The sequence below is a fragment of the Artibeus jamaicensis genome, unplaced genomic scaffold, assembly GCF_021234435.1.
Source record: "Artibeus jamaicensis isolate MK-2021 breed Jamaican fruit bat unplaced genomic scaffold, CSHL_Jam_final contig_2170, whole genome shotgun sequence".
Lineage (NCBI taxonomy): Eukaryota > Metazoa > Chordata > Mammalia > Chiroptera > Phyllostomidae > Artibeus > Artibeus jamaicensis.
The window spans coordinates 2,631,403-2,654,000 of record NW_026521445.1 but is presented as its reverse complement, the minus strand read 5'-3'; the positions used below and the strand labels follow the sequence as shown (position 1 = coordinate 2,654,000).

General features: G+C 44.7%; 1 protein-coding gene across 6 annotated transcripts in view; it reads left to right on the top strand.

Moving 5' to 3' along the window:
• PROX1 (prospero homeobox 1) overlaps positions 1 to 22,247 on the top strand; it is a 50,830-nt gene extending 28,583 nt beyond the window's left edge. For 5 of the 6 annotated variants that reach the window (XM_053658673.1, XM_053658682.1, XM_053658684.1 and 2 more), the window contains one exon: positions 16,620 to 22,247. In XM_053658673.1, coding sequence (XP_053514648.1) covers positions 16,620 to 16,808 — 189 coding nt within the window. In that variant the 3' untranslated portion in view covers positions 16,809 to 22,247. The remainder of the gene's footprint in view (positions 1 to 16,619) is intronic. The other variant, XM_053658697.1, reaches the window with a different exon arrangement.
• The last annotated feature ends 351 nt before the right edge of the window (positions 22,248 to 22,598 follow it).

Here is a 22,598-nt window from a genome sequence, read left to right as displayed (position 1 = left end):
AGAGGCAGTGTGTGGAGTGATGCCTATTGTCTGACATTCAGTTCTCCTCGCCTTGGCGCTTTCTCTTGGTCCCACAAAGGGTTACCAGGGGGAGAAAAGGAGCAATCCTCCGCTGAGAGCCGGTGGTGGTGGCGGGAGCTTTCGGTAGGACGTCGGTCGTCATTGTGTTCAGCCCGTCCTGGGTGGAATGTCTGAAGAAGTTCTAACGGCCTTTTGAAAACAGGCCTGTGTGTTTCGTCTCAGTGAAGCAAGCTCATTTAGTGGACCCAGGCTTGTTCCAAAGTTGGCGATCCCCTTTCCCATGGCAGATTATATTTCCAATCGAATTCCCTTATTCCCCACCCCTGCACACCCTGATTTTATTTCGCTTTAATGGTCTGGTTCTTTTTCAGCCATGGAACATAGATTTTAGTAATCATTCGCTCATTTCTCTTAACTACCTCAGTATAAATTTGCAAGGATAAATGTTTTTGCAAGTATTCTTTTTGGTGATGCATAAGACTTTGGTTCTTGAAAGTAGATTGTTCTAGTTTTAGAGTTGTGAGTGCCTTTAAAATCCTCACTGCCTTAAACCAACCCTCAGTGCCATTTGATAACATGACATGAAACAAACACACACTGGTCCCTCCCCTGTTTCTGGCGGAGACACCAAATTCAGACAAAACGTGAAGACAGCTATTTGAGAAGTAAAGGAAAAGGAGAACCATCGGTGATTATTATACTACCGTTCCTGGTAAATAGAGTGAAGCCAAGATAAACAAATATAATTATTTCTCCAAGGAGCAGTGACATTAGCACAGGAGAAGGGCTGAAGATCACTGCGCTATAGCATCCATGGCCACCTCAAGAACCGTATCGAGAGGAAACCTCAGTGTCCCTCAGTCTGTTCTGGAGGAAGGGACCTATAGGGTGGCCAGCGCCGGCTCTGTCCCCGTAGCTCTTTGAAAACACTTTGGCAACAGACAGACCTTTTGGTATTTAAAGGGAAACTGTCTATGGAAGTTGACACAAGGAATATAGTCACACCAAAAAGCGGGTCATAAAAAATTAAAGTTTTTCTTATGAATCTTTCATTAGAAGCAATGAAAAGGGACACGGCTGTGGTCTAAAGTCCTCCCTGCTCTGAGCCCTTCTTCCGGGCTGTAGGCTATTGTTCTTTCATCTCCTCAAAGAGTCTTTCACTTTCAAATGGACAAAAGTCACTTAAAAGCCAGACAGCTGTACTAACACACCCACCTCACGGAGCAGGGGCCACGGGCAGGTGACGAGGCCTACCAGGAGACCTCGTTTAAAACTGCCCGTGTTGTTTTCATATTCACCTTGAGAGGGAGTGTGTATTGCTCATTTGTGTCCCCGACCCCCCCCCAAGTCTCCCCAACATATTCCTTGCATTTTCTTGACAGCTTGATACAGAGACACCCATGATAATATTTGTACCTTGGGTCGCATGGCCTGGGGCCAGTGCATGCAAGTTTGAGCACAGAATTTAGCAGAAGGCAGAGGGAGTTTGACTCCAAACTCCCTCCTTTGATTTCTCCCCTGGCTTCTCTCTAGTCAGTCTCTTCCCGGCCAGTCGAAATCTCTCCCTAAGCTTTTCAGATCTGCGCTGCCTCTTCAGGAGTAGCTGGGATTGCGTGGCAGACACCCACCCACGCGGGGACAAACCTCACCTTGGGACTGAAGGTGGAGTTAGCGATAGGTAGGTCACCCAGGCCTCGGGGTGGCAGCCGCCATGGGCCACGGAGGGTCTTCCCGTGTATGTATTCCGGGCCCTCCCTCCCCTGTCACCTTGTGTACGGTCTGGTCTGTGACACTGATGGTGATTATGTCATTATTTTGCTCTGGGGGCCCTGGCACATCTGCAGAGCCCAAGCACATCTTTGTTGCGCTGGCAGCCGTCCCACACCACAAATGCTTCATTAGCCCTGCTGCTGGCCTCCTTGCCAGACGCGAGTGCCCAAATGCAGGCTTCTTTCTGCTCCGTTCTTTTGTGTAGATGATGATCATGTATTCATCTTCCCGCTTCTTCCCCGTTTTCCCCGACTTCTGAACTCCAGATGTCCCAGTTTTCTTGCCCAAATCACTCTGAGGTCTGCAGCGAGAAACAAGGTGACTCCTTACTCCTCAATCCATCCCCACCTCTTCCCACCTTCCCACTTTTCCATCCCCCCAGTGAAGAGTGACTTTGAATAACTCCCCAATGGGAGGGCTGGTGCTTTCTCGCTTGCAGTTTGAAAAGATGCCAGGGGATTGCTCCCAGCTTATGATGGTAGAGAGGGTTAGAATAGGACTTAGGAGATATTGCTTATTCTGTGTATGCCTTTCTCCTCCGCCCCTTCTCTCTTCTTGGGTCCTTTATTTGCTCCTGCACATGGCCACGTTTTACCAGTTTTCAGAAAGCAGTCGAAAATGGGGATACAGGATTCTTTATGTCGCACTTTTCTTCATATGAAATCTTTGCCTCCCCTCTACCCCCAACCCAGGTCCCCTGCCCTCTGCTTCTGCTGTCAAAACCTCCTGGGCCCTGACAGTGACCTATTATTAGATATTTAAAGTGACCGGCACTTGGCTGTTCAGGAACCGAGCAGCAACATTTCTCTGAATTTTGATTCTGTGTATTTAAGAGAGCCAGCACTTTAGTTAAGGTGGGCTGGTTTCAACATTAACTGCAGCGAATTTTAGAGCTTAATACATTGGGCTGGGATGGGTCCTCTATGATTGGTATGTTTCAGTTCCCCTTAAAATTGAATTCATTGATCTGTGTTAGCGTATTACAAGCAGCTTCCCCCATGAGAGTTTAACTAGTTTTTATCCCCCGACCAGTCAACCAACATGGGGTGTTTCAATGTCACCCTCTTGGAGTGAAACATTGATTTCAGTTGTAATACTTGCTCCTTTGCACCCAGAGGAGCGAGTCCATATTTTTCTGGAAGTCGTGGTCAGATTATTGTCCCAGTGCTAATTCAGAACCCTAGGACGGAGACCCTGGTAAAGATTAAAGAACATGTCTTCCGAGGAATGAGCCGCCGTACTGTCCAGGTTCCCGAGTGTTCCTGTCACCGAGCCCTACTCTGGATATTAGGAGCAAACCAGGTGACAGAATGAAGGGAGAGGTGGCCAGGTCCGTAGGCCAAGTAGGCCACCAGCTCTGGGCGGGGAGTATGTCAGGAGAGGCTGCTACTTGTCATTGATTAAGCCATTTTCAAAAGACCCAGGATGTCCGCAGAACATTCCCAACTTCCCATTATTACATCATTATGGTTTTATTGCCCATGGGTTTATTTAAACCTTTTCAAATGCAACCTCATGTGCAGAATAGACCACTCCTCAAGATAATCATTCTCTAAATTTATTACCTGCTGTGAAAATAGTATCTTCTTGTTATAGTTCTGAAAGGATTTCCCTGGAGCTCCAAGGGGTTACCCTGTGGTAACAGCCCGGGATTTCTGCACAGGGCTGTGGCCATGGTCTCCCGTTGCTTTCTGAGTTTATAGACTTTGATCATTCCTGCGTCTTCCTCTTCATCTCCGAAGATTAAGGAGCTCTAATCCCTTTTCAAAGTCTAATCTCAAAAAGTTAGTGGGCTGCCCCTGGTCACTTTAGCTGTCCCTCGGTAATGTGCTTCCGGCACGGGGACTGGGTTTTCCCAGGGACAGTTACAGTTAGGGGACAGTGGGCCAGAATCCCAGCTGTGGCCGGCCACACCGCAGTTTGCCGATCGGACCTCATGTACACACCCAGTGGGACCTTTTGGATTGCCCCAAAGTTGATTCTCAGAAGCTGGATTTTCTGAAGTAGCTTCCCGGTTGTACTGATTGGTGGAACGAGCCCATAGACCAATTGATGAGACCCTCGGCGAGTGTCCTGGCAGATCTGATGGTGACTACCGGACAAATTCGGCCAAATAGAAGGTGGGCAGGTCCACCCTGCTGTCCGGATGTTTGCAGTGCTTTTGTGGAGAAAGTATAGGAGTGTTTGATGTCATGGAGACACAGCCTTATGCTTGGGCTTGAGTCTCTAAAAATGACAACTAAGGAAAAAGAAAGTCCTGGTCTCTAAATTATATTCTCAGGAAGGAACCAGAATGTTTACTTACAAGTAGTTGTTCTTTCATATAAAAACATCACCTTGAAATCTTAAAAAGGAAATCCTTTGGAGAGTCCAATGTCAGTGGTCCCAGGCTAATAATAGTGTAGGGCTTAAAAGAGTGTGGATTTGGGAAACAGTCCCCAGGTTCAAATCTGAGCTCTGCCACTTGCCAACAACGAACCCTTGGTAAGTGTCCTACCCTCTCTGTGCCACGGTTTCCTCACCCATAAAATGGGGGGAATAGCACTGCCTACCTTACAGGGTTGTCCTGAGAATGGATGTACGTGACTATATTAGTACCGAATAAGTGCTGTATAAGCATTTGCTTTAATTTGCCTGTGGAGCCAAGTAAAAGTTACCTTGCCCAATTATTGCATCATTTCCTGCTGACCCTCTCAACAGGAACACAAACAAGTGAGCAAACAGAGAGTTCTCATCAGAATTGGGACAAAGAGGCACAGTGCTAAAGTGGTTTTAAGAAGACAGTGATCCCCCTGCCCCCAGTGTGGCTGTAAAGGTGACACCAGCCTGGAACATCTCGGGGGTCACAGTTTCTGGATGAGGACAGCGAGGAGATGACAGGGTCTGGTGGAAGGAGCACCAGATTGAAGGGTCTGCCTCAGGAGGCTCCACTTGGCTCACTTGTAGAGGGACAAGATTAAACGCAGAGCTTTGTCCTGAGTCTGAAATTCTGTGATTCTAGAATAGAAGACATTCTGCATTCTCTAAATACATCCTGGCCACGGCATGATGCAGCGCTTTAAGCAGTGATTGTGGATCCCCTGGGAATCCAGATGGAGCCACACGGGGCCACGTCTACCCTCGTGGCTCCGCAGTGGCTTAATTATCTCAGTAAACGTCTCCAGGGTACCCGTGGTGGTGTTCTCCCAAAGCCCGCTTTGCAGGTCTCTCAACGGTACCTTTGGAGGTGTAGCAACTCCCTGGCTGGGATGACAGAGACTAATTTCTCGGATTCATAAACAATTTATTGACTGAATTAGCACTCATCTTTATACTTGCTGCTCACTTTGTTTGTTGTGTCGGCTGGGGCAGCCCACCAGTAAGGAGCTCATCTGTGAAGCCCTTGTGCCTGTGGGATTGATTCTAGGAGATGGTGCAGACCCGAACAAACTAAAGAGGAGTCTGTGCCCCTATCTCCACACACACAGGCTGCCTGGGCCACACCTCAGCTCAGTCGATCAGCACTCACAGTGTGATTTTAACCTCTGTATAGTGTACAATGCCTCCCCTCTTGCGAGGAGACAGAATTAGTTGTTTTAGATGGTCTAACTACCTTCACTACTAGGCTTGCTTAGTAGATGTTCCAAGAGCAAACCCATTCTTCCCTTTAGTGTTCCCTAAGAGATAGCAACCTAGATGATGAACGGTTTTTCCAGTGGGGTTTTCTGGGTGTGTACGAGTGCGTGGAGGGGGGGTAGGTATCAAATCCTTATAAGTCATCGAGATATGTATTTGTCATCTTTCTTTTGGTGGTTGTCCCCAATTTCCGTTTGGAAAAGACTACTCTAACATTTATCAATACCACTGGATACTAAAAGCAGAAGCAGAAATAGGCGGAAGGAGATGAAAGGCTCTGCTTTCAAGGCCACTGCATTTCCTTTCGTACACAGACTGTCTTCAGAGATTTATTATCTTACAGGACCTGCAGGTGTACAAGACAGTCTGTGTGTCGACTCCTGACCTTGCTCTTTTGCAGGGCCAGCCCAGGGTCTGACACCGTCCTGGGTCTGAGGCTCTCCCGCGAACAGCGTCTCAGTCCCATTTGGTGTGGGGAGGGACCTTCCAAAGGCTCCTGGGGCCATTCTGGAATCTTTTTCTCTGCCTTCCCAAACTACGTACCTTTCTTGACAAAGCAATGTCAAAGTTCTCCCCAAGCTCTTAGGTTGCTTTTGAAATACAACTCATCCTAAGTTTGTGCAGAGGGTCATTGTGGAGAGACTGGACAGAATTTTCTAGAAATCCAAAATGGAATTTCCCTGATGGGACAGAGATCTTCCGGTCAAAAGCAAATGAGAGGACCGAGGCCCTTCATTCCAGCCTTTTCCCAGAGCAGCCCGCATGTTACGTGGGATGCAGACGCCGTGGTCAGTGGAGCCGCAGTGTGTCTGCGACCCACATCCTCGGACGCTGTTTGATCATCTCGCAAGACTTTGGTGCTCACTGCAAGCGATGCTGTTCGCAGTCCTGCCTGAACCCCGCTTCCTAACAGTTTCTCCCTGGGCTCCTCCCTCACGTTGGCCCCTCAGTGCGAATGCAGGGCACGCAGATGAGTTTTAATGTTGGCCTAAGCAGAGCCTAATTAGGAAGGTAAATCTCCTGCCGAAAACAATCGCGTAATGCATTCTCAAACGTAACAGGAGTAACTGGATTATCTGTGCCCCAGCTTCCCATCGTGCAATATTGGAGAGTTTATGCCGAGTTGTTTTTGGAGCATCTCCCATCCAAGAATGGCACCCAGCTGGGCCCTGTTTATTTTAACACCTCGCCCAGGAATTGAAGCAAAAGTTAAACGTCAAGCACTATCAGCCTGTCCTGAACTCAGACACCAATGGCACATCACTCGTGGGGCTGACTCAAAGGGAAGCCAGTTAGCAGGTCAGAGGGACTGGTATCCAAGCTGATGCATTAGGTGCGTTATAAAGGGGGGATAGGCTCCTCCATCTAGTCCATTTAAATATTTACTGGCAGGAAAGCTTCTCATGAAAATCTCCTAATCAAAGCAGGGCGAGGCTGAAGTCTTCCTTGTTCTTCCACTTCCGGGTGTGGCCCGTGAACTCTCTCCTGTGGCCTTAGATGCGCCTGGGGGACGGGGTGGGGGTGACATTGCAGGTTGAATTTGGGTGAGACAATCCCAGCTGTCCTGCAAGAATGGCCAGTATGCTGGCCAGTGGGGCCATAGGTGAGTGAAGAATGAACAACTGTGGACCTCCAGAAAAGTTGTCAGCCCCCAAGTCTGGCCGAGAGCCGGGGTTGGCCGACTACAGCCTACAGGCCAGGTCGGGTCCTCAGTCTGTGTTTTGTGACCCTGAGTTAAGAATGGTTTTTATAGTTTTAAAGGTTGTCAGAAGGAACACCATGCAACAGAGATTGAATGAGTGCCCGTGTGTTGACTGTCTAGCCCTTTGTGGAAAAAAGCTCACGGACCCAAGACCAAGGCTGTTTCTGTCTTTAGTAGAACATGTGCTCTCGGAGACCCCTTCTGGTTCGGAAGTCCCCACACCGTGCTGCTGTGAGGGGATAGTCCTGGTCCAGCTCTAACGTGGATAACCTCCCAGAACCGTCACCCCCACAGGGAGCTTCCGGTTTTCAAGATCTGAGAATATCTTTGTAGTATCTCTCGGGGCTGGAGGGATGGGGGGAAGTATTTGATTTTAGTGTTCGATGCTTTTTCTCTGATTTTGTTTTTGTTTTCTTTTGTGTGTTTTATTACCTTTTTTTTAAAGTTGGAGTCGCACTTTCAAACGTGCAGAGTTTGTGAAGGATGGAACAAATAACACAACAATCATTGAATTTTCTAACACATACAACACCAAGACTCCCAAGCCTGGGCAAATAAATGAGCCGCTTTAAGCATGTTCAGTGAACTTCCTTTCAGCCCCACACAGTGCTTTTGACAGTCTCTTGGAGTTTATTATAACAACTGTCATTCTGTTCCCTGTGCACTGGTTCCTTCTTTTCTTGGGCTGTAGAGAGATGGTTTTATTTCTATTGATACCTATCTGCAGAGTTGCCAATGGGATGTTTACGTAGTTTTAAAATGTATACACACAAATTAACAGGTAGAGTAGAAGATTTTTAGACATTCTTTTTCATTACTCAAAACTCATCATTATTCAAAGTGGTCAATTATAGCAGTGTTGGTACTTTTACATTTTGTTTGTTTTTATCAAGACCTGTTATCAACATTTTAAAGGTATAGAATTTTTTGGTGGGTTCTGCCTTTTCTAAATAGCCACTCCTAAAAGATAAAGACACAAATTCAGGTGAGGGAACAAAGAGAATACTCAGGGCCCCAGCCGTGTCGGCCGGGCGCAGCCCCCGCGGCCGCGCTAGGGACCGAAGTCCACTTCCTGGGATCCTTCGCATGGAGTCCCACTGTCCATTCAAGGCACATCCTGAGCCTGGCTCCTCGCAGTTTCCACGTGACTGTTCATTCTTTTTTATCACATTTCCTCCAGTGGGCCCTATCTGGTTGCTACTCGACCGGCACCTGGAAGGGCCAGCGTGGCCCCAGAGGTCAGGCTGTCTAACTTGGAAGTGTGCTGCCACGGCGCCAGGCGGGTCCCCGTCGTGGTGACAGACGGAGGGACCTGCTTCCCTTTTGCCGCTTTTTCCAATTCTCCTTGCAGCTCTTTCAGGCTGTTGCAGTGTGGGTCTGGCTCACAGACCTTCGCCAGCCTTTCCCCGGGTTGGCTTCCCCGCCCCCACCCCCTGGTGCATTAACATGACATTGCATGGCCAGCACAGACTGGGAGCCGCTTCCACCAGCTGAAACCTCTGATCCCAAACCCACGAGAGAGTTTGGCTTTTGGGTTTTGGCAAGAAGGCCTGTTGCCCATCAGGTCAGCATGAATAAAGATTTCTTTCTTCCTTTCTTTTTTAAAGTCAGGCATCAGCCGACTGCCCCCAGAGCTCCCCTTTCTCAAGACAATTTAACCCCTTCCTTCTCCCAAAGTACAGTTTCTATCCTGAATGCACAGTTTTTGTTTTTGTGCTTTCCCCGGGAGGCAACCAAGAAATCTATATGTAAAAATTGAAAGCTGAATCAATTCCAGGCCACCTTATCATTTTTAAAGTATGTTTATCCAGCTTTGTCGTAGGAACAGCAGACTGTTTGAAGGCCACATACTTCCCAAACCTTGGTTGCAACACGTTTGCGCCGTTTTGAAACTGTCTTTATCTAGCTGAGAAAACGAAAATCTATTTGATAAAGTGGCACTCTGGCCAGTTTATCTTGCAGTATGGCGTTAGCTCACTGAGTCTATTGATTTCCTTAAATTAATGTTTACAGAATGCTACTGAATTTTGCTCAACGGAACATTGTTCTTTTGAAGGTTTGCAGAAACAACGAGACAGACTGTTATTGCCACGTGTTCCTTTGCTTAGACGGAGGAAGCAGGGGCTTTTTGATGGTTCTTTTTGTTTTTGTTTTTGTTTTTTAAGGACAACCTTGAACTCTTGCCACTTCCTAAAAGCATTTACTCTTCACATATTTAAGTAGCAAACATGTCACCAGGAAGTGAGCCCACTCACTCCAGGCAGGCTAAAACTGCATGGGCATTCCATCACTCCTGTCCTGTAAGGTCCCCGAAAGCTGAATGCCACTTGAAGCATCAGAACGAAAGAGACTCAAGTCCAAACTCAGTTGTCGGTGTGACCTGACAGGCACATGCGGGCAGCTTCTCAGCCAGCGCCCAGGGGTCATCACGCCAGTCCTTCCAAACAGGTTTGAGCACCCTGGTAAAACACAAACACTATGTGGTTGTTTAATGGGCACCCTAAATGTGACACCTTGCTCTTTGCCCGAGATGCTCAGTGTTCTATACACACAGCCTAATCCCCAGAGGTGATTTTAAAACTGACCTTCCCGGGGAAGCAGGCTTGTCCATTCAGCTCTTGACAGGGATTCAAGTCTCAATCGTGAAATGACCGAAATAAAACTTTGGAGACACAAGGCAACTTTTCTCTACTTGTTGACTGAGCCAATCAAATCACCCAAGCAAACCTGCTCAAAACTCCTGTCAAAACACTGCTTGGCTCATATTTATTAGTCACAGTGAAACACCTCCCAGGAATTGGGCCCCTCTTTAAGGGTTCAGACCGCCATCTTACATTCAGATGATATTTTCTGCTTTCCAAAGCACGTTCATGCTTGCTTTCCCATGTGAACCTTCCTCCTAATGAAATGAGAGGGCATCGGGATACAAGTGCACGATCTGCTCTGCTAGCAGCCTGCACCATTCCTGCCTTTCTGAAGGGCCAGTTGGTCCCCGGCTGTCCATGCGGGGTAAACACATGCATGCCTGGCTGCAGAGGAGAGACCGGTAGGAGCAGCATCTTGTAACCGTATCTCACAGCTCCACGATTTCTCTCCTCTGCCCCAGGCAGGAGAAGTCAGTGAGAGTGAGGCCGTGGAGAGGAGCAGCAGTGACGTGTCTGCCCTTTCCTTTTCATCTGATAATCTCCACGAGGAGTTACTAGAGCGTCTGAGTTGATCCATCTGAGTCCACTCTGTCTGCAGCGTCCGCCCCCAGCTTGTGCCATGGCTGTCAGGAGACAGGTCTCTCCTTGATCAATATTTACTTAACAAACAGCAGGGATGGGAGGGTTTGTTTAGAGGAATCGTGCGCACACCAGGGTGAACGCTTGCTCGGGAAGGCGCCTCAACTTTGTCTCCTCTTTTAGGACCTTGGTGGGCGCGTGCGCGTGTCCGTTCCCTTTTTAATGTCTCCAAAGACGCTTAGAAGCCATCCTGGAAAATGCCTCCTTGGGTACGATGAGCACATTGTGTATACTGTGGGGGATTTCATGATGTAAACTCAGTTTTGAAAAACCCAGCCCCAAGTTGGTTTTCCCCCTTTGTGCTCCTACACAGGCTAGACACTCGGAAAGGCTCTCAGGGTGAACGCGATGGGCCGGCATCTTCCACTGACCCCTTTCTGATGCGTGAAAGGGAAGAAAATGCAGATGGAAACAATGAAGGCCGCCTGACCAGGCGACTCGAATTATATGCTTCCAAGGGCATCACAATATATATGCTTGTTTGTTTTTTTCTCAGAAAGCCCAAGGAGAAAAGGAGCTCCCCAGGTTTTCAAAGCCTCTTCCCCAGTTTTCAGAATTAGCCATTTCCAGAATTTTAACTCTCCCGATCAACAGGAATCGCGGGGCGTTGAAGTTTGGAGAGCACCGTTTTCTTTCAACTTCTCTGAAACAATTGCTTGAAGGCTCCCGTTGGAGGGGGTTTTGTTTTTGCGTGGGGGTCGCGGCCGGGAGGGAGGCTGTGGGAGTTATTTATTTATTTGATTTTGTGAATCGGAGTTGTAAAGCCATCTGAAATATTCATGCAGAATTGTCTGAGAAGCCCGTTTCTGTTTTATTTACTGCACAGTAGAACAGCCACAGCGGATTAGTTCTACAATGCCCGTAACAAAAGCCCAACAGCTGATGCATGTGATGGAAGGAGGTGACAAAGCAGTTAAAGTATGCTGCTGGCTACAGGCGGGCAGTCAGCAGATCCAGACAAAAGGGTTTGTGACAAGAATAACTCTCTCTCCAAGGCGAGCGGTGAAGAGTATCCAAAATACCAGTACCCTTTTCTCCTTGACATTGTCTTCTTACAGTCAGCATTTTATTGCCCTTTTATAGTATTAAAAAAAAAAACAACGGAGGAGGAAGAAGAAAGAAAATCCACACGTAAACTAATTCGCCAAAATACTAGCCAGCCTTTTGCTTCTCCATCAGTTAGCCACAGCTGCCCATACGTAGGTTTTTATTTCCATTTCACCATTCAAGTAAGTCTCCAAAAAGAAAAAAAAAAAAAGTACTGAAAAAGATGGACAGAAAAGGTGATCTCTGTTGTTATGGATTGATAAGCCTTTTGAGTCCCATCGGTGAGGGGCAAGGGGGAGAGGTCTCTGCCTGGTTTGTTTTCTGTCCATTTCAGCAAAGATCATTTCACTTATGAAATTAGGCCCGTGGACCATTGTTTTAAGGAGATGAAGGAGGGAAAGGTAGGTCTCCATGGGGAATGGTGCGCGAGGGGCAAGGCGTAGGTCTCCTGGGAGAGGCCGATGGACAAACTTGTGGATGTTTCAGAGATGTGGAAAATCAGCTTCTCTGTCTCCAGAAAATAGGAGAGGCTGTCTTCGTTTTAACCTTTCTAATTCCTCTTCTATTCTCTGTGACATTCATTCAGCTGCCAAGAGCGTTTGGCAAGGTTTGGGCCAGCGAGCACACTCTCAGTGACCGCTAACCTTGGTATGTCCTGACACTTATGATGAGTGTCTGCAGGACACAGAAGGCAGGCAGCCTGCTATGTCAGGCTTTTATTATGTACTGCAGAGGCTAGGGACAGTCAGTTTCATAAAACAAATCATCCTTGAAGGTAAAGCAACTGGGAAGAGGAGGAGGAAGACAGGGGGGAAATGTGTCTTTGCCACTCATTCTGATTTAAAAAAAAAAAAGAAGAGCAAAATAACCATCCACACAGCAACACACCGAGTGTGCACGTACCTGCGTATAGGTGCGTGCGCTGTGTGTGCATGCTGTGCGCACACTCCAGCCCCTGACTGAGCAGATTTGGAACACCCTCCCATTTTCCCCATCTCATCCAAGACCACAGGGCCCTCTTTTGCTGTGGGGAGATGAAGTACAAACAACTGTGATGAGATTGGTAGGTGCTGCTAGCCAGCCCCCTTCAAATTTGTGAGTGCCTTCAAGTGCCTCGTGGCAAGACAAGGAGAAGCAGGACCATTTGGGGTGAGGCTCCTATATTGGGATGCCTTTTATCAGAGCGAAGTTTCCACTCTCCCCTCCTGAAGAACACTCAGCTCAGCAGCTCCCACAATAGCTTCGGAGCTCCAGCCAGAGACTTTGGAAGCCTTTTGTTTTTCCCCTGTGGCATGTCCAAAGGCATGGCCTTCCCTCCCCCTCCCTCCGCCTGCATTGTCTTGCATTCCAGGGGCTTGATTGACTGTTGCCACCTGATGCTGAGGAGATACTCTAGGGTTCATTCTGCACATTGTTGGGTTCTATTAAAAGAAACCTAGATAAGGGATTACTTGTCACTAAGGGATTTTCTGCAGATGTTTATTAGTGATTGGAAATCCATTAGGTGTGAAAAGGTACAAAAAATACGGGCCACATCATCCTCTGAATTCTAAGACACCCCCCAAAACATCAGACAGTACCCCACTCCCAGCTCACTCTGTTAAATGAAGTTGGGGAAGTTGTCTAGTGGAGAGGCAAGGAGCTCTTTTTTCATGGGTGATATTTCTACCTGGGGATGGAATTCCTTGGCACCCTCTCAGAAGATCAGTTGCTACTCATCAGTTTACCTCTCTGAGGCCACCAAAAAAAAAAAAGGATTAATTGCTCTAGTACTAACAGATCTCATTATAACTTTTTTAATTTAGTCCAAATTGTTGTGTAAGTATTGCCTCAAAGTAAGTAAGCAGCCCATTTCATGTATTTGCAAAGAATTCATCCCTTCTCAAACATAAACCAAAAACTAAAGTCTCCTCCTGGGATCCTTTGTACTGTTCCTATTTAGTTGGAAGTTACTAATGCTTATGTGGTTTTTCTCAATCACATACCCACAGCTTGTCAAGTTTTAATGCTCCAGATATAAGTAGGAATAACGAAAATGCATTTAAAAGTTTTCACGGAAGGTGTCTTTCCAGCACGGTCTCGTGGAAAGACACTGGCACAGCTTATTGGTGCACGAATCTGTTAGCTCATAATTTCTTCCTCTCACAGACGTTTGTAGTTTCTTCCCCAGGAAAAGGCTGATTCCTGAGATCTATTCCAACTCTTTAAATTCCATCTTATTTTAAAATTTCTTAAGTATTAAGGGAGAAGATAAGTGTGAATGCTAAAGCAACATGGAGTAAAACAGGAGGCAAGATCTCATTGTGAACCATTTATCAAAGACTATTCAAAAATATGCTGCTAAGCATTGTGGGAGTGTGCAGAAAAGAAACCACGGCCCTTTATCTAAAGACATCTTATGACGAACTCATTACAACTAGATATAAATAGGTGAACAGTTAAGTAACCTGAAGACAGATACAAAAGGTGGTGGAGGACAAACCCAGAGTTCTACCAAAAGACACGAATGTTTAACGCAGGATAAAACCCACTGAATGCCATCAACAAGCATGGCAAACGATAAGAATAGTAAAGCGGAGGCTGCACCAGCCCCAGAAGAAGTGACTGTGATTTGTCCTCAGGCAAAGCCTGGAACCGCTCTGCCCTCCCGCTGGTGCTGACTGATGTGGTTGTGGATGTACCTTCCTCTTCTGAAACACTGGTGGGAGGAAGGGGAGGGGCTTAGTCAGAGAACATGTATGAATGACTCACAGACTCAGACAACAGAGAAGGGGTTGACTGTGGGCGAGAGGGGTGGGCTGGGTGGAGGGAGGCCAAAGGGAAAAAATTGGGACAACGGTAATAGAAGAAACAATAAAAAGTAAAGTAGAAAAAAGAAAAGGAACAAAGAAATTTTAAAAAGTGCCCCTGCGACCTTGGCCCCTGGCTTCCCAGATGTCCAGTGGGGTCCTGGGAGGGCGTGGGGCTCCTAGTGTCCTCTGACTTCGTCTGGAGCAGCTGCCGTGCCTTCTGTAATCACGGCTCTCTCCACGCCGTGCCGCGTGCCCGAGTGTTCAAGGAACATAGATCTTCATCATGGCTCTGTTGCCCATGGCCAGCAAAGCCACACTTCTTGAAATGTTTATTTTAATAAATGCCTGTGATTATGTTTCTGTAGCATTTGGTTAACAGCTCCCAATCCGAGTAGTTAGACTGGGTAGCTGCGCCGCCTAACTCTTCTCTAGCCAGATTTCATCTCTCAGTAATGCCCTTACGATCAAACGGGAAGGATTATCTTCGGGGGAAGAGGGGAGAGTACTTAGCAAAACTGCTTAATGACTTTTTATTTAGTGTAAGGTGAGTGGGAGTGCTAATCTCTCCTCCAGGACCCTCCGGTACCACAGGCACTCATGTATGTGCAGGAGATTTGGGAGAAAATCACTTGAGTTCCTTAGAAAATCCATTCTCAGCAGGGAATGGCCGTTGGGCCAGATACATGGATCTGCGCACTGACGGTTTTCTATTGGGAACTCTGTCCTGAGAAGCTGGCTGGTGTGTGTGTGTGTGTGTGTGTGTGTGTGTGTGTGTGTGTGTGTGTGTGTTTGGGAGGTGCCACTCAAAGTTCTCATTTTCTGGATTCTGATCAGCCCTCGTTGGGGGCCCTTTTTTTTCCCCCTGAGGAGTTACTAGGTATTTTTCAAAGGACAAATGACTTACCACTGGAAGCAGTGAATTTCTTTGCCTGATTTTAAAAGTTTCATACACTCCGTGTAAAAATGGGAGATAGTTCTAGTTTTCTTTAACCGTTACTATCATTATAGAAAGGTCCATTGCACAAATTGAGAAAAGGTGGGGAGAAAAGGATCCATATGTTCAACAGGACAGCCCATCTCTTCTAGTTTGATAAGTGGGATGTCTGAACCGAGATGGCGTGCTTTCCCCTTCTATACACGTGGAGACAGATCTGTCCGCATGGACATCTACAGGCAGGGTCTTTCTCATGTGTCTACAGCTACTGTAAAGATCAAGCATCGAGTGCAGAAGTGCCCCACTAGATGAGATCTACGGAGTGTCAATGTGTATTTGGGAACGGGAGTTTGTGCAATGATTCTCTGAACCCATTAGCTTGGTGCAGGGAGGGATAGGCCATGCCTTGGAATACCAAGCAAGTACATCAGCATCTATTCCTTTCCCTAGACAAGAGGTCAGACTATTAAGTAAACAGTTAGGCTCAGTCACAGCACAGAAACACACACCCTACACACAGAGACTAATGGCTGTGGAAGAAAAGGACTAGCAATTAGGGATCCTAAAAAGAATATTTGGAGAATGTTTGCCTTGGAGTAGAATGACTTTGAATAATTCCCTCGGTCTCTGTGAACCTCAGTTTTCTCACCTTAAAATGGGGACAAGAACGTCACATAGAGACATATCAGGGAATTGAATGACATAATTCACATTCAATTCGTAACATGGTGTCCGACACAAAATAAGCACTCCGAAAATGTTAGTTTTTATTATTATTATCAGCTGCCTAAATTACTCTCTTATGGAGCAGTTCTAATCTCAAGGTCAAGTACTTTCTGATGTAGAATTTTAGGTTCAGTACAAACTTTATATGTTAGGACTCAGGGTCAAGGCTATTATCTTAGTCCTTTTTGTATGTAGAGCACTGCAGATGACTTTAATCAGACAATTTAGCATCTGAGACATCCTCTGGTACAGGCAGGGCTTGGAGATTTGGGTTTTCTTGGGTTCAGTGCAGATCAGAGGCCAATTATTTACTACTCTACTTTTGAGAATGGGTTTTGTTTTCATAATGGACATCTAAAGGAGATACGATTCCCATTCCGAAAGATTGGTTGGAGACCTGCTTCTGGAATACACCAGAAGAGAGGAATCCCAGCAGAGTGTTCCCTTTCTCCACACTAATATTCACAACAGAGTCCCGGCTGTTCAGCAGGTCTGCACGCACCCTTGGCACAGGTCTCTTCCTGAAACTCCACGGAGCTGTCAACCCCACATTACAAAGCTACTATATATAACAACTTTACAGAAGAGAGGAGGGGCCAGCCATTTGTAGAAAATGCAGGTGCCACGTAGGCCCCTTTCTGAAAGAAAGAGCTTAAGCTCAGTTTCCTTTGAAGAACTGAAGACTTGAAACTGAAAACTTTATTAATGCCATTGTCTCCTTGTATCAGCAGGTTCCAGAGAGATTCCTGGAAGTTGCGCAGATCACGTTACGGGAGTTTTTCAATGCCATTATCGCAGGCAAAGATGTTGATCCTTCCTGGAAGAAGGCCATATACAAGGTCATCTGCAAGCTGGATAGTGAAGTCCCTGAGATTTTCAAATCCCCGAACTGCCTACAAGAGCTGCTTCATGAGTAGAAATTCCAACAACTCTTTTCGAATGTATGAATAGTAGCGATCCCCTTTGGATGTCCAAGTTATACGTGTCTAGATTTTGATTTCATATATATGTGTATGGGAGGCATGGATATGTTACAAAATCAGCTGGCAATTCCTCTTCATCATCTTTCTCTCACTTTCTTTTGTTTTCCATTGCGAGGGGATGGTTATTTTCCTTCTGCCTTTAGTTACTTTTGCCCAAGGCCCTTAACATTTGGAGACTTAAAATAGGGTTAATTTTCAGGGAAGAAAGGAATGTTGACGCATGGAAAGTCTATATGAACAAGGAAAGGCGTTTGTTAAAGATGTGTCTGCTTGATGGATGCTTTGCTGCGCAGGACATGTGGCAGGGGGACCCGTGACACAGCACAGATCCACAGGCGGGTGATGTGTCCCTTGTTTTTTCTGCTGTGAAGGTCAGAAAACTCAATGAAACCACTTCAAAAACTTAAAAATATATTGTTTGGTTTGAACTCAGTAAATAGCTTTTTTTATTACACGTGTAAAAATAATGCCAGTGGCAGATGAACAGCTCGTATTTCAAAAGTGTCACAAAAGGCCAAATTTAAAAAAGAAAAGTAATGACTATAACTGTCAAACCTTTCCTAAGAGAAATGGCAACCCCCCTCTTCCCCTCCCAAACTTGTACCAGTTTCCTATGGAGGCAACACAGTTTGGCACCAAAGTGACTCCTTTAAGATGAGACTGGAAATACCCCTGTGATTCTCTGGTCACCTCTATGAACTTCAGAGTAGGTTCTTCTTCATAATGAGTCTGTATCATTCTTCACAGAGAAAAAGCCCTATAACCTGTTATCACTTTCTATTTGTCTTGCTTCAGCTATTAAAAGGCACATAAGTTGCAAACTTACTCTTTGCTCAACTTTGTTTATATGCTTAAAATTATTATTTCTCTTTAATATTTAACAGTTCTTTTTTTTTTAAAGCACTATTTCTGAATAACTTCCTGTAGTAAGAAATAAGGGATACCCCAGTTTGGCCATATAATTCCTGCCTGCACCAGACGTTGGTTGACAGCCCTTGGATGACTTGGTCTCTGCCTCCTTGGAGGAGCTCGTATGAGATCACCTATTTCCATGTTCAGTTCTGCACTACCCCGATGGATATTCAAAGTGGTGACGGTCTCTTTATGTGTGTCTTCATTTTAGGTATAACATTTTAAAGCATTTGATAAGTCTTTTCTGGTTCAGAAGCTAGTGTTGACCAAAATTCGAGAAAAGTGGATCGCAGAGCAACCTTCGGGGGTGGACCCAAAAGACACAACTTCAGCACACATAAGAAAACTAGCTGCTATTTTATGCTTTCTTCAATGGTTCTCCTCTTCTTTTCTTTTTCTCTCTTTTTTTTTCAGTTTTTCGAAGGTGTACAATGTTCCATATTTGCGCTTAAGAAGTCATGTGTCGTTCACACTTGTTGGGTTAGATGGGTTTTGTGTGCAGATGCAGTAAGAATTCCTTGTTCATTCACGAGGGTTTTTTTCTGACCCTTCCCTCCCCTTAGGTCACCTGATGTACATACACCTCCTAAAAAATGACACAGTAACAAACCTGGTATTTAGATCACATGGAACATAAACATTTTTCCTTAATTGTTATGAACATGCATTTGAGTTGGTAGGATGCTGGTTGACTCACGTGACTAACGGGCTGACCCCATTGCTGTGATATCATGTTGTTTATAGATTCTGCTGATGGACAGGAATGGGTGAAGGCAGTTACGGTCAGCACAAAGCCTTAAAACCTGCTGACTTTAAATGAACCTGTGTGGCCCTGTGCCGGCCTGCACCACTGAGGGGACTAACTGGCTCTCGAGGTGGGGGCAGTGCAGTGGCACCGGCCGGAGCAGCCACCAACCAGCCAGCACTTGGCCCGGCTCGCACTGTCCCCCACCAGGCACCCAGAGCCATTTGATCCCATTTGTTGTTGTCCCAGCTTGCTGCAGGGGGTATGATGGGGTTGGGGGGGGGGCGTTGAGGTAATTGTTACCTTGGAATAAAATGGGAACCAAAAGAAAAAAACCCAATCGCACAAAATAGGGAAACAATCTCAACCCTTGGTCACACTCCTTTGCCTGGCTTCTTGTGAAGGAGCGTGACACTCACTATTCACATCAAATCCCACTAGGTCTTGGCTGTTCCGTGGAATTCATACCAACGGTGCGTTGCCATTTGCAAAGTAAAAGGCAAAACCATGACGTATCCACCAGTTAGGTTGCTAGACTCTTCTGGAGCTGGGGCAAATTCAGTGTGGATTCCAGACTGACTTGGATTTTTAGTATCATTCTCCCCTGCCTGTCTGATTTAAATGGCCAAATTAAGCAAAAGTGTATATTCATAACCGCGTGCAGATGCACTTATCACCGATAATATCCTCTGAGCAGGCACCGAGGCATGGAAATTATTTCGGAGTAGAAATTGCAACAGGAGGACAAACTCACCTCATGGTTCTGAAAATAGAACTTGATCGCTTTGCTTTTAGGTGATGTTTTCCCACTTTTACGATCATGAAATCTTGTGCCTCCAAGTGCATTGGAAAATGACAAAAGCCTGTCTCTCAAAAGTCCTGGTTAACAGTTAGTTGTTTTTTTTTCAAATCACTATCTTTCAACTCTTCTCACAACTCTCACCAAGTGCAAATTGGCTGCTTGGAAGGAAGTTAACTTTCTGTGGTGGGTGGGCAAGGATGAGAGAGAGTTGGCACAGGGGAAAAAAAGTCTAAAGTCCCAGCTGAAATACCACCTTATCACTTATATTCTGCTAAATTATTTTTGCATATACACTCGAGGTTATAGTCTGTGCCTAGACCTAAAATGCACCAGCGGGGGGATTTTTAAAAAATCCTTCCAAATACCAGTTTTTTCCCACAAGTACAATTGTTCTTGTGCCTTCTGTGGCTTTGGATTCCATCTTCTTGACTTTATTTCCAATTACTACGGCTGCAATAAACACTAGATTTTTTTTTTCTGGCTGTTTGACATAATGTTGATAGCTATGCATATTTTGTGTCTTTTTAAAACAAAGCGGGAGAATACGTTTTTGAAGAAGAGAATTTTTAGAACAGTTTGATACCGCAAATTATTTTTTCCTCAATTGTTTGAGCAGCATTCGAGTTTTGAAAATTCTTGTAGAAGCCAATTTTTTGTAACTGTGGTGCAAATCTTGTGTTTTCTTAGCCTAAAGAAAAGTAGTATAGAAGCAATATTTCATACCATGTGCTATATATGTGTGTGCAGATGTGTGAACACAAAAACACATGCACACGTATACACACATGTAAAAATATATATGCGTGTGAAGTGGAAAGCTTACCTTTTCCTATCTAGATCTAAGGACCTATTTTAGACACTTGTTATGTTTTGTGAAAAGAATGTTCTATTTGCAACAACGAAACATTTAATTCTTACTGTATCTCTGGCTGTTTAATGAGGCTGTTTCACATTAAATGGTAAAACAATGTGGAAGACGGTAGAAGGTAGTAATTATTTAAGGAAACATTCACCCACATTTTCCTGAAGTTTGCTTTGTGCCTCCGAGTATTATTAAATTCAAGTGTTTTATGTTTGCAGAATCTTTGTTGCTGTGCTAGGGATGTGGGTGAAGATCATTTTTAAGAATTTTAAAGACCACAAAAAAAAGCAAAACAAAAACACTAAAGCAAGAGGGGAACTTTTATAAAGCAATGTAAATATTTAACCTCATGGCTGCTGTTACGTAAGACATGAGATTTTAATAAATAACTACATTCTCACAACATCTGTTGAATTTATTACGAACATTACAGGGACTGTGTAGACAGTTGAAAGCATTCTTGAAAATCCTGCTCTCTACTTTTAAAAGATAACAGTCTCTTTCATCAGATGTCAAGGGCAAGGGCAGTGCAGTTTCTGTAAATTTAGGAAATTTATTTTCTATGTACATGAAGACATATAGTAAGTAACCCCCCTGCACACTCACACACACGTACAGGTTTATATTCACTCATAAAGCTGAAGAGTTGGGGGCTTTAAAAATAGAATGTGCCCCCCCCCAGAAGCAATCAAATAAATGCATCAAAGAAAACACGGTTTACAGCCTTCCCTGAAAAAAGTAGTGTCCGTGTGAGGACAGAGCAAACCTCTTTGCCGTGTATATGATAGAATATTCATTGGTGTGAATAGTACAAATGTTTCCTTCTGGTCCAAACTCTGTGTTTGCAAATGACCAGAGACATTGTTTTCCGAAAGCTCCCCTTAAAAGAATGTCACTGGTTGATAGGAGTGAGCAGTTGCTGTATTGCACTTAAATGTCGTGGTGAAGGAAACGCAGCTTTGTCTTCTGTAGCTCTGTTCCTTGTAAACCATCTCCAAAAGTAAAGCTAAAATGCTCGCGTTCAGAGCTGGGATCAAAACTGGTATCTAACCCTCGCATCTTCTTATAATTATCCTTCTAAGAATATAACAGAATATCAAAGCACCTGGGCTTTTTGAGTCCTTTCAGCTGAGCCCCCTTGCAAATGTGACACCCCCCCATCTCCAAAATGTACAAACATGAGCAGAAAAGGCAAACAGACTGGACTTCTTTGGTGAAAATGTGTTCATTCTGTTTTTTTTTAAATACTATAATCCACCACATCGCAGTGGGGGGAGGGGGTAAATATTTTAAAACTGTGTATCACCACTTCTAAATGAGAATTAGAGAAACAAATGCATTTGGGCTTGGTCTCAGCGCTACGTGGAAGAATCAAAGTTGTGGTTTTCTCAATACTGTCCCAGCCATTTCTCATATGTATATAGTATAAACCGTGACAAAACACTGCCTTTATATTATTTAGCAATATGTTGTAAATAGCATTATTAAGCTCTTTTTTTGTAATAAAGATCCTTTGATTTAAATATAGTACAATAACTGAACTGATAAAGTCAATTATTTTTTTTTTTTAGTTAGAGGCAATTTCAATTGTGGATTTTTGTTGTTGTCTGTTGTTCTGAAGACTTTGCATAATTTATTGGTTTAATTTATCCTAATTTATTTGATGAAGGTGTACAATTTTGTATTACCAAGGATGTACTGTAATATTAATTGATATGATTTTAAAAAATGAGACTCCCTGTCCATATTAAAAAGAAAATAAAAAGGTGCAGTAGACAATTGATTTTAAAGTAAAAGTAAAAAATTTAGTTTGGCAGCTACTAAATTTTAAAACAGGAAATAAAAGGTTGTCAGGGGGGAGGGGGGAAAAGGGGGTTTTACTTTGTGTGTTTTAAGCTTTTGTATACTCTCCAAACTTTTACCTTTTTCTTTGTACCACTTAAAGGATACAGTAGTCCAATTGCCTTGTGTGCCTTCCATCTTCTCTTAAACTGAATGTATGTGCAGTATATATGCAAGCTTGTGCAAAATAAAATATACATTACAAGCTCAGTGCCGTTTGATTTTTTTTTAAAGCCCTGGCATTTAATTTTTGAACCTGTGTGGAATTGTAGGGCAACAGGCTAGTTGCAACTGTAAGATCAGTTACGGACTTTCCCTCTTATTACAGTTCTTAATTATACAAACCTAACATCGTGATGCGCACAGCTCCTAGGAATGATCTTTCCTTTATTTTGGGTACTTGCAGTGATTGGTTGCACGTCCCTCTGAAACGTCTTCTCGCAGATTTCACTTTAGCACTCAAAATCTAAAAACAATAAAAGCTTTAGCTCAAAGCAGTGTTGTGAGCTAAAGGAGGTTCCATTGCTAATGTCCAGTGATTTGAAGAATGAGGGAAGATGT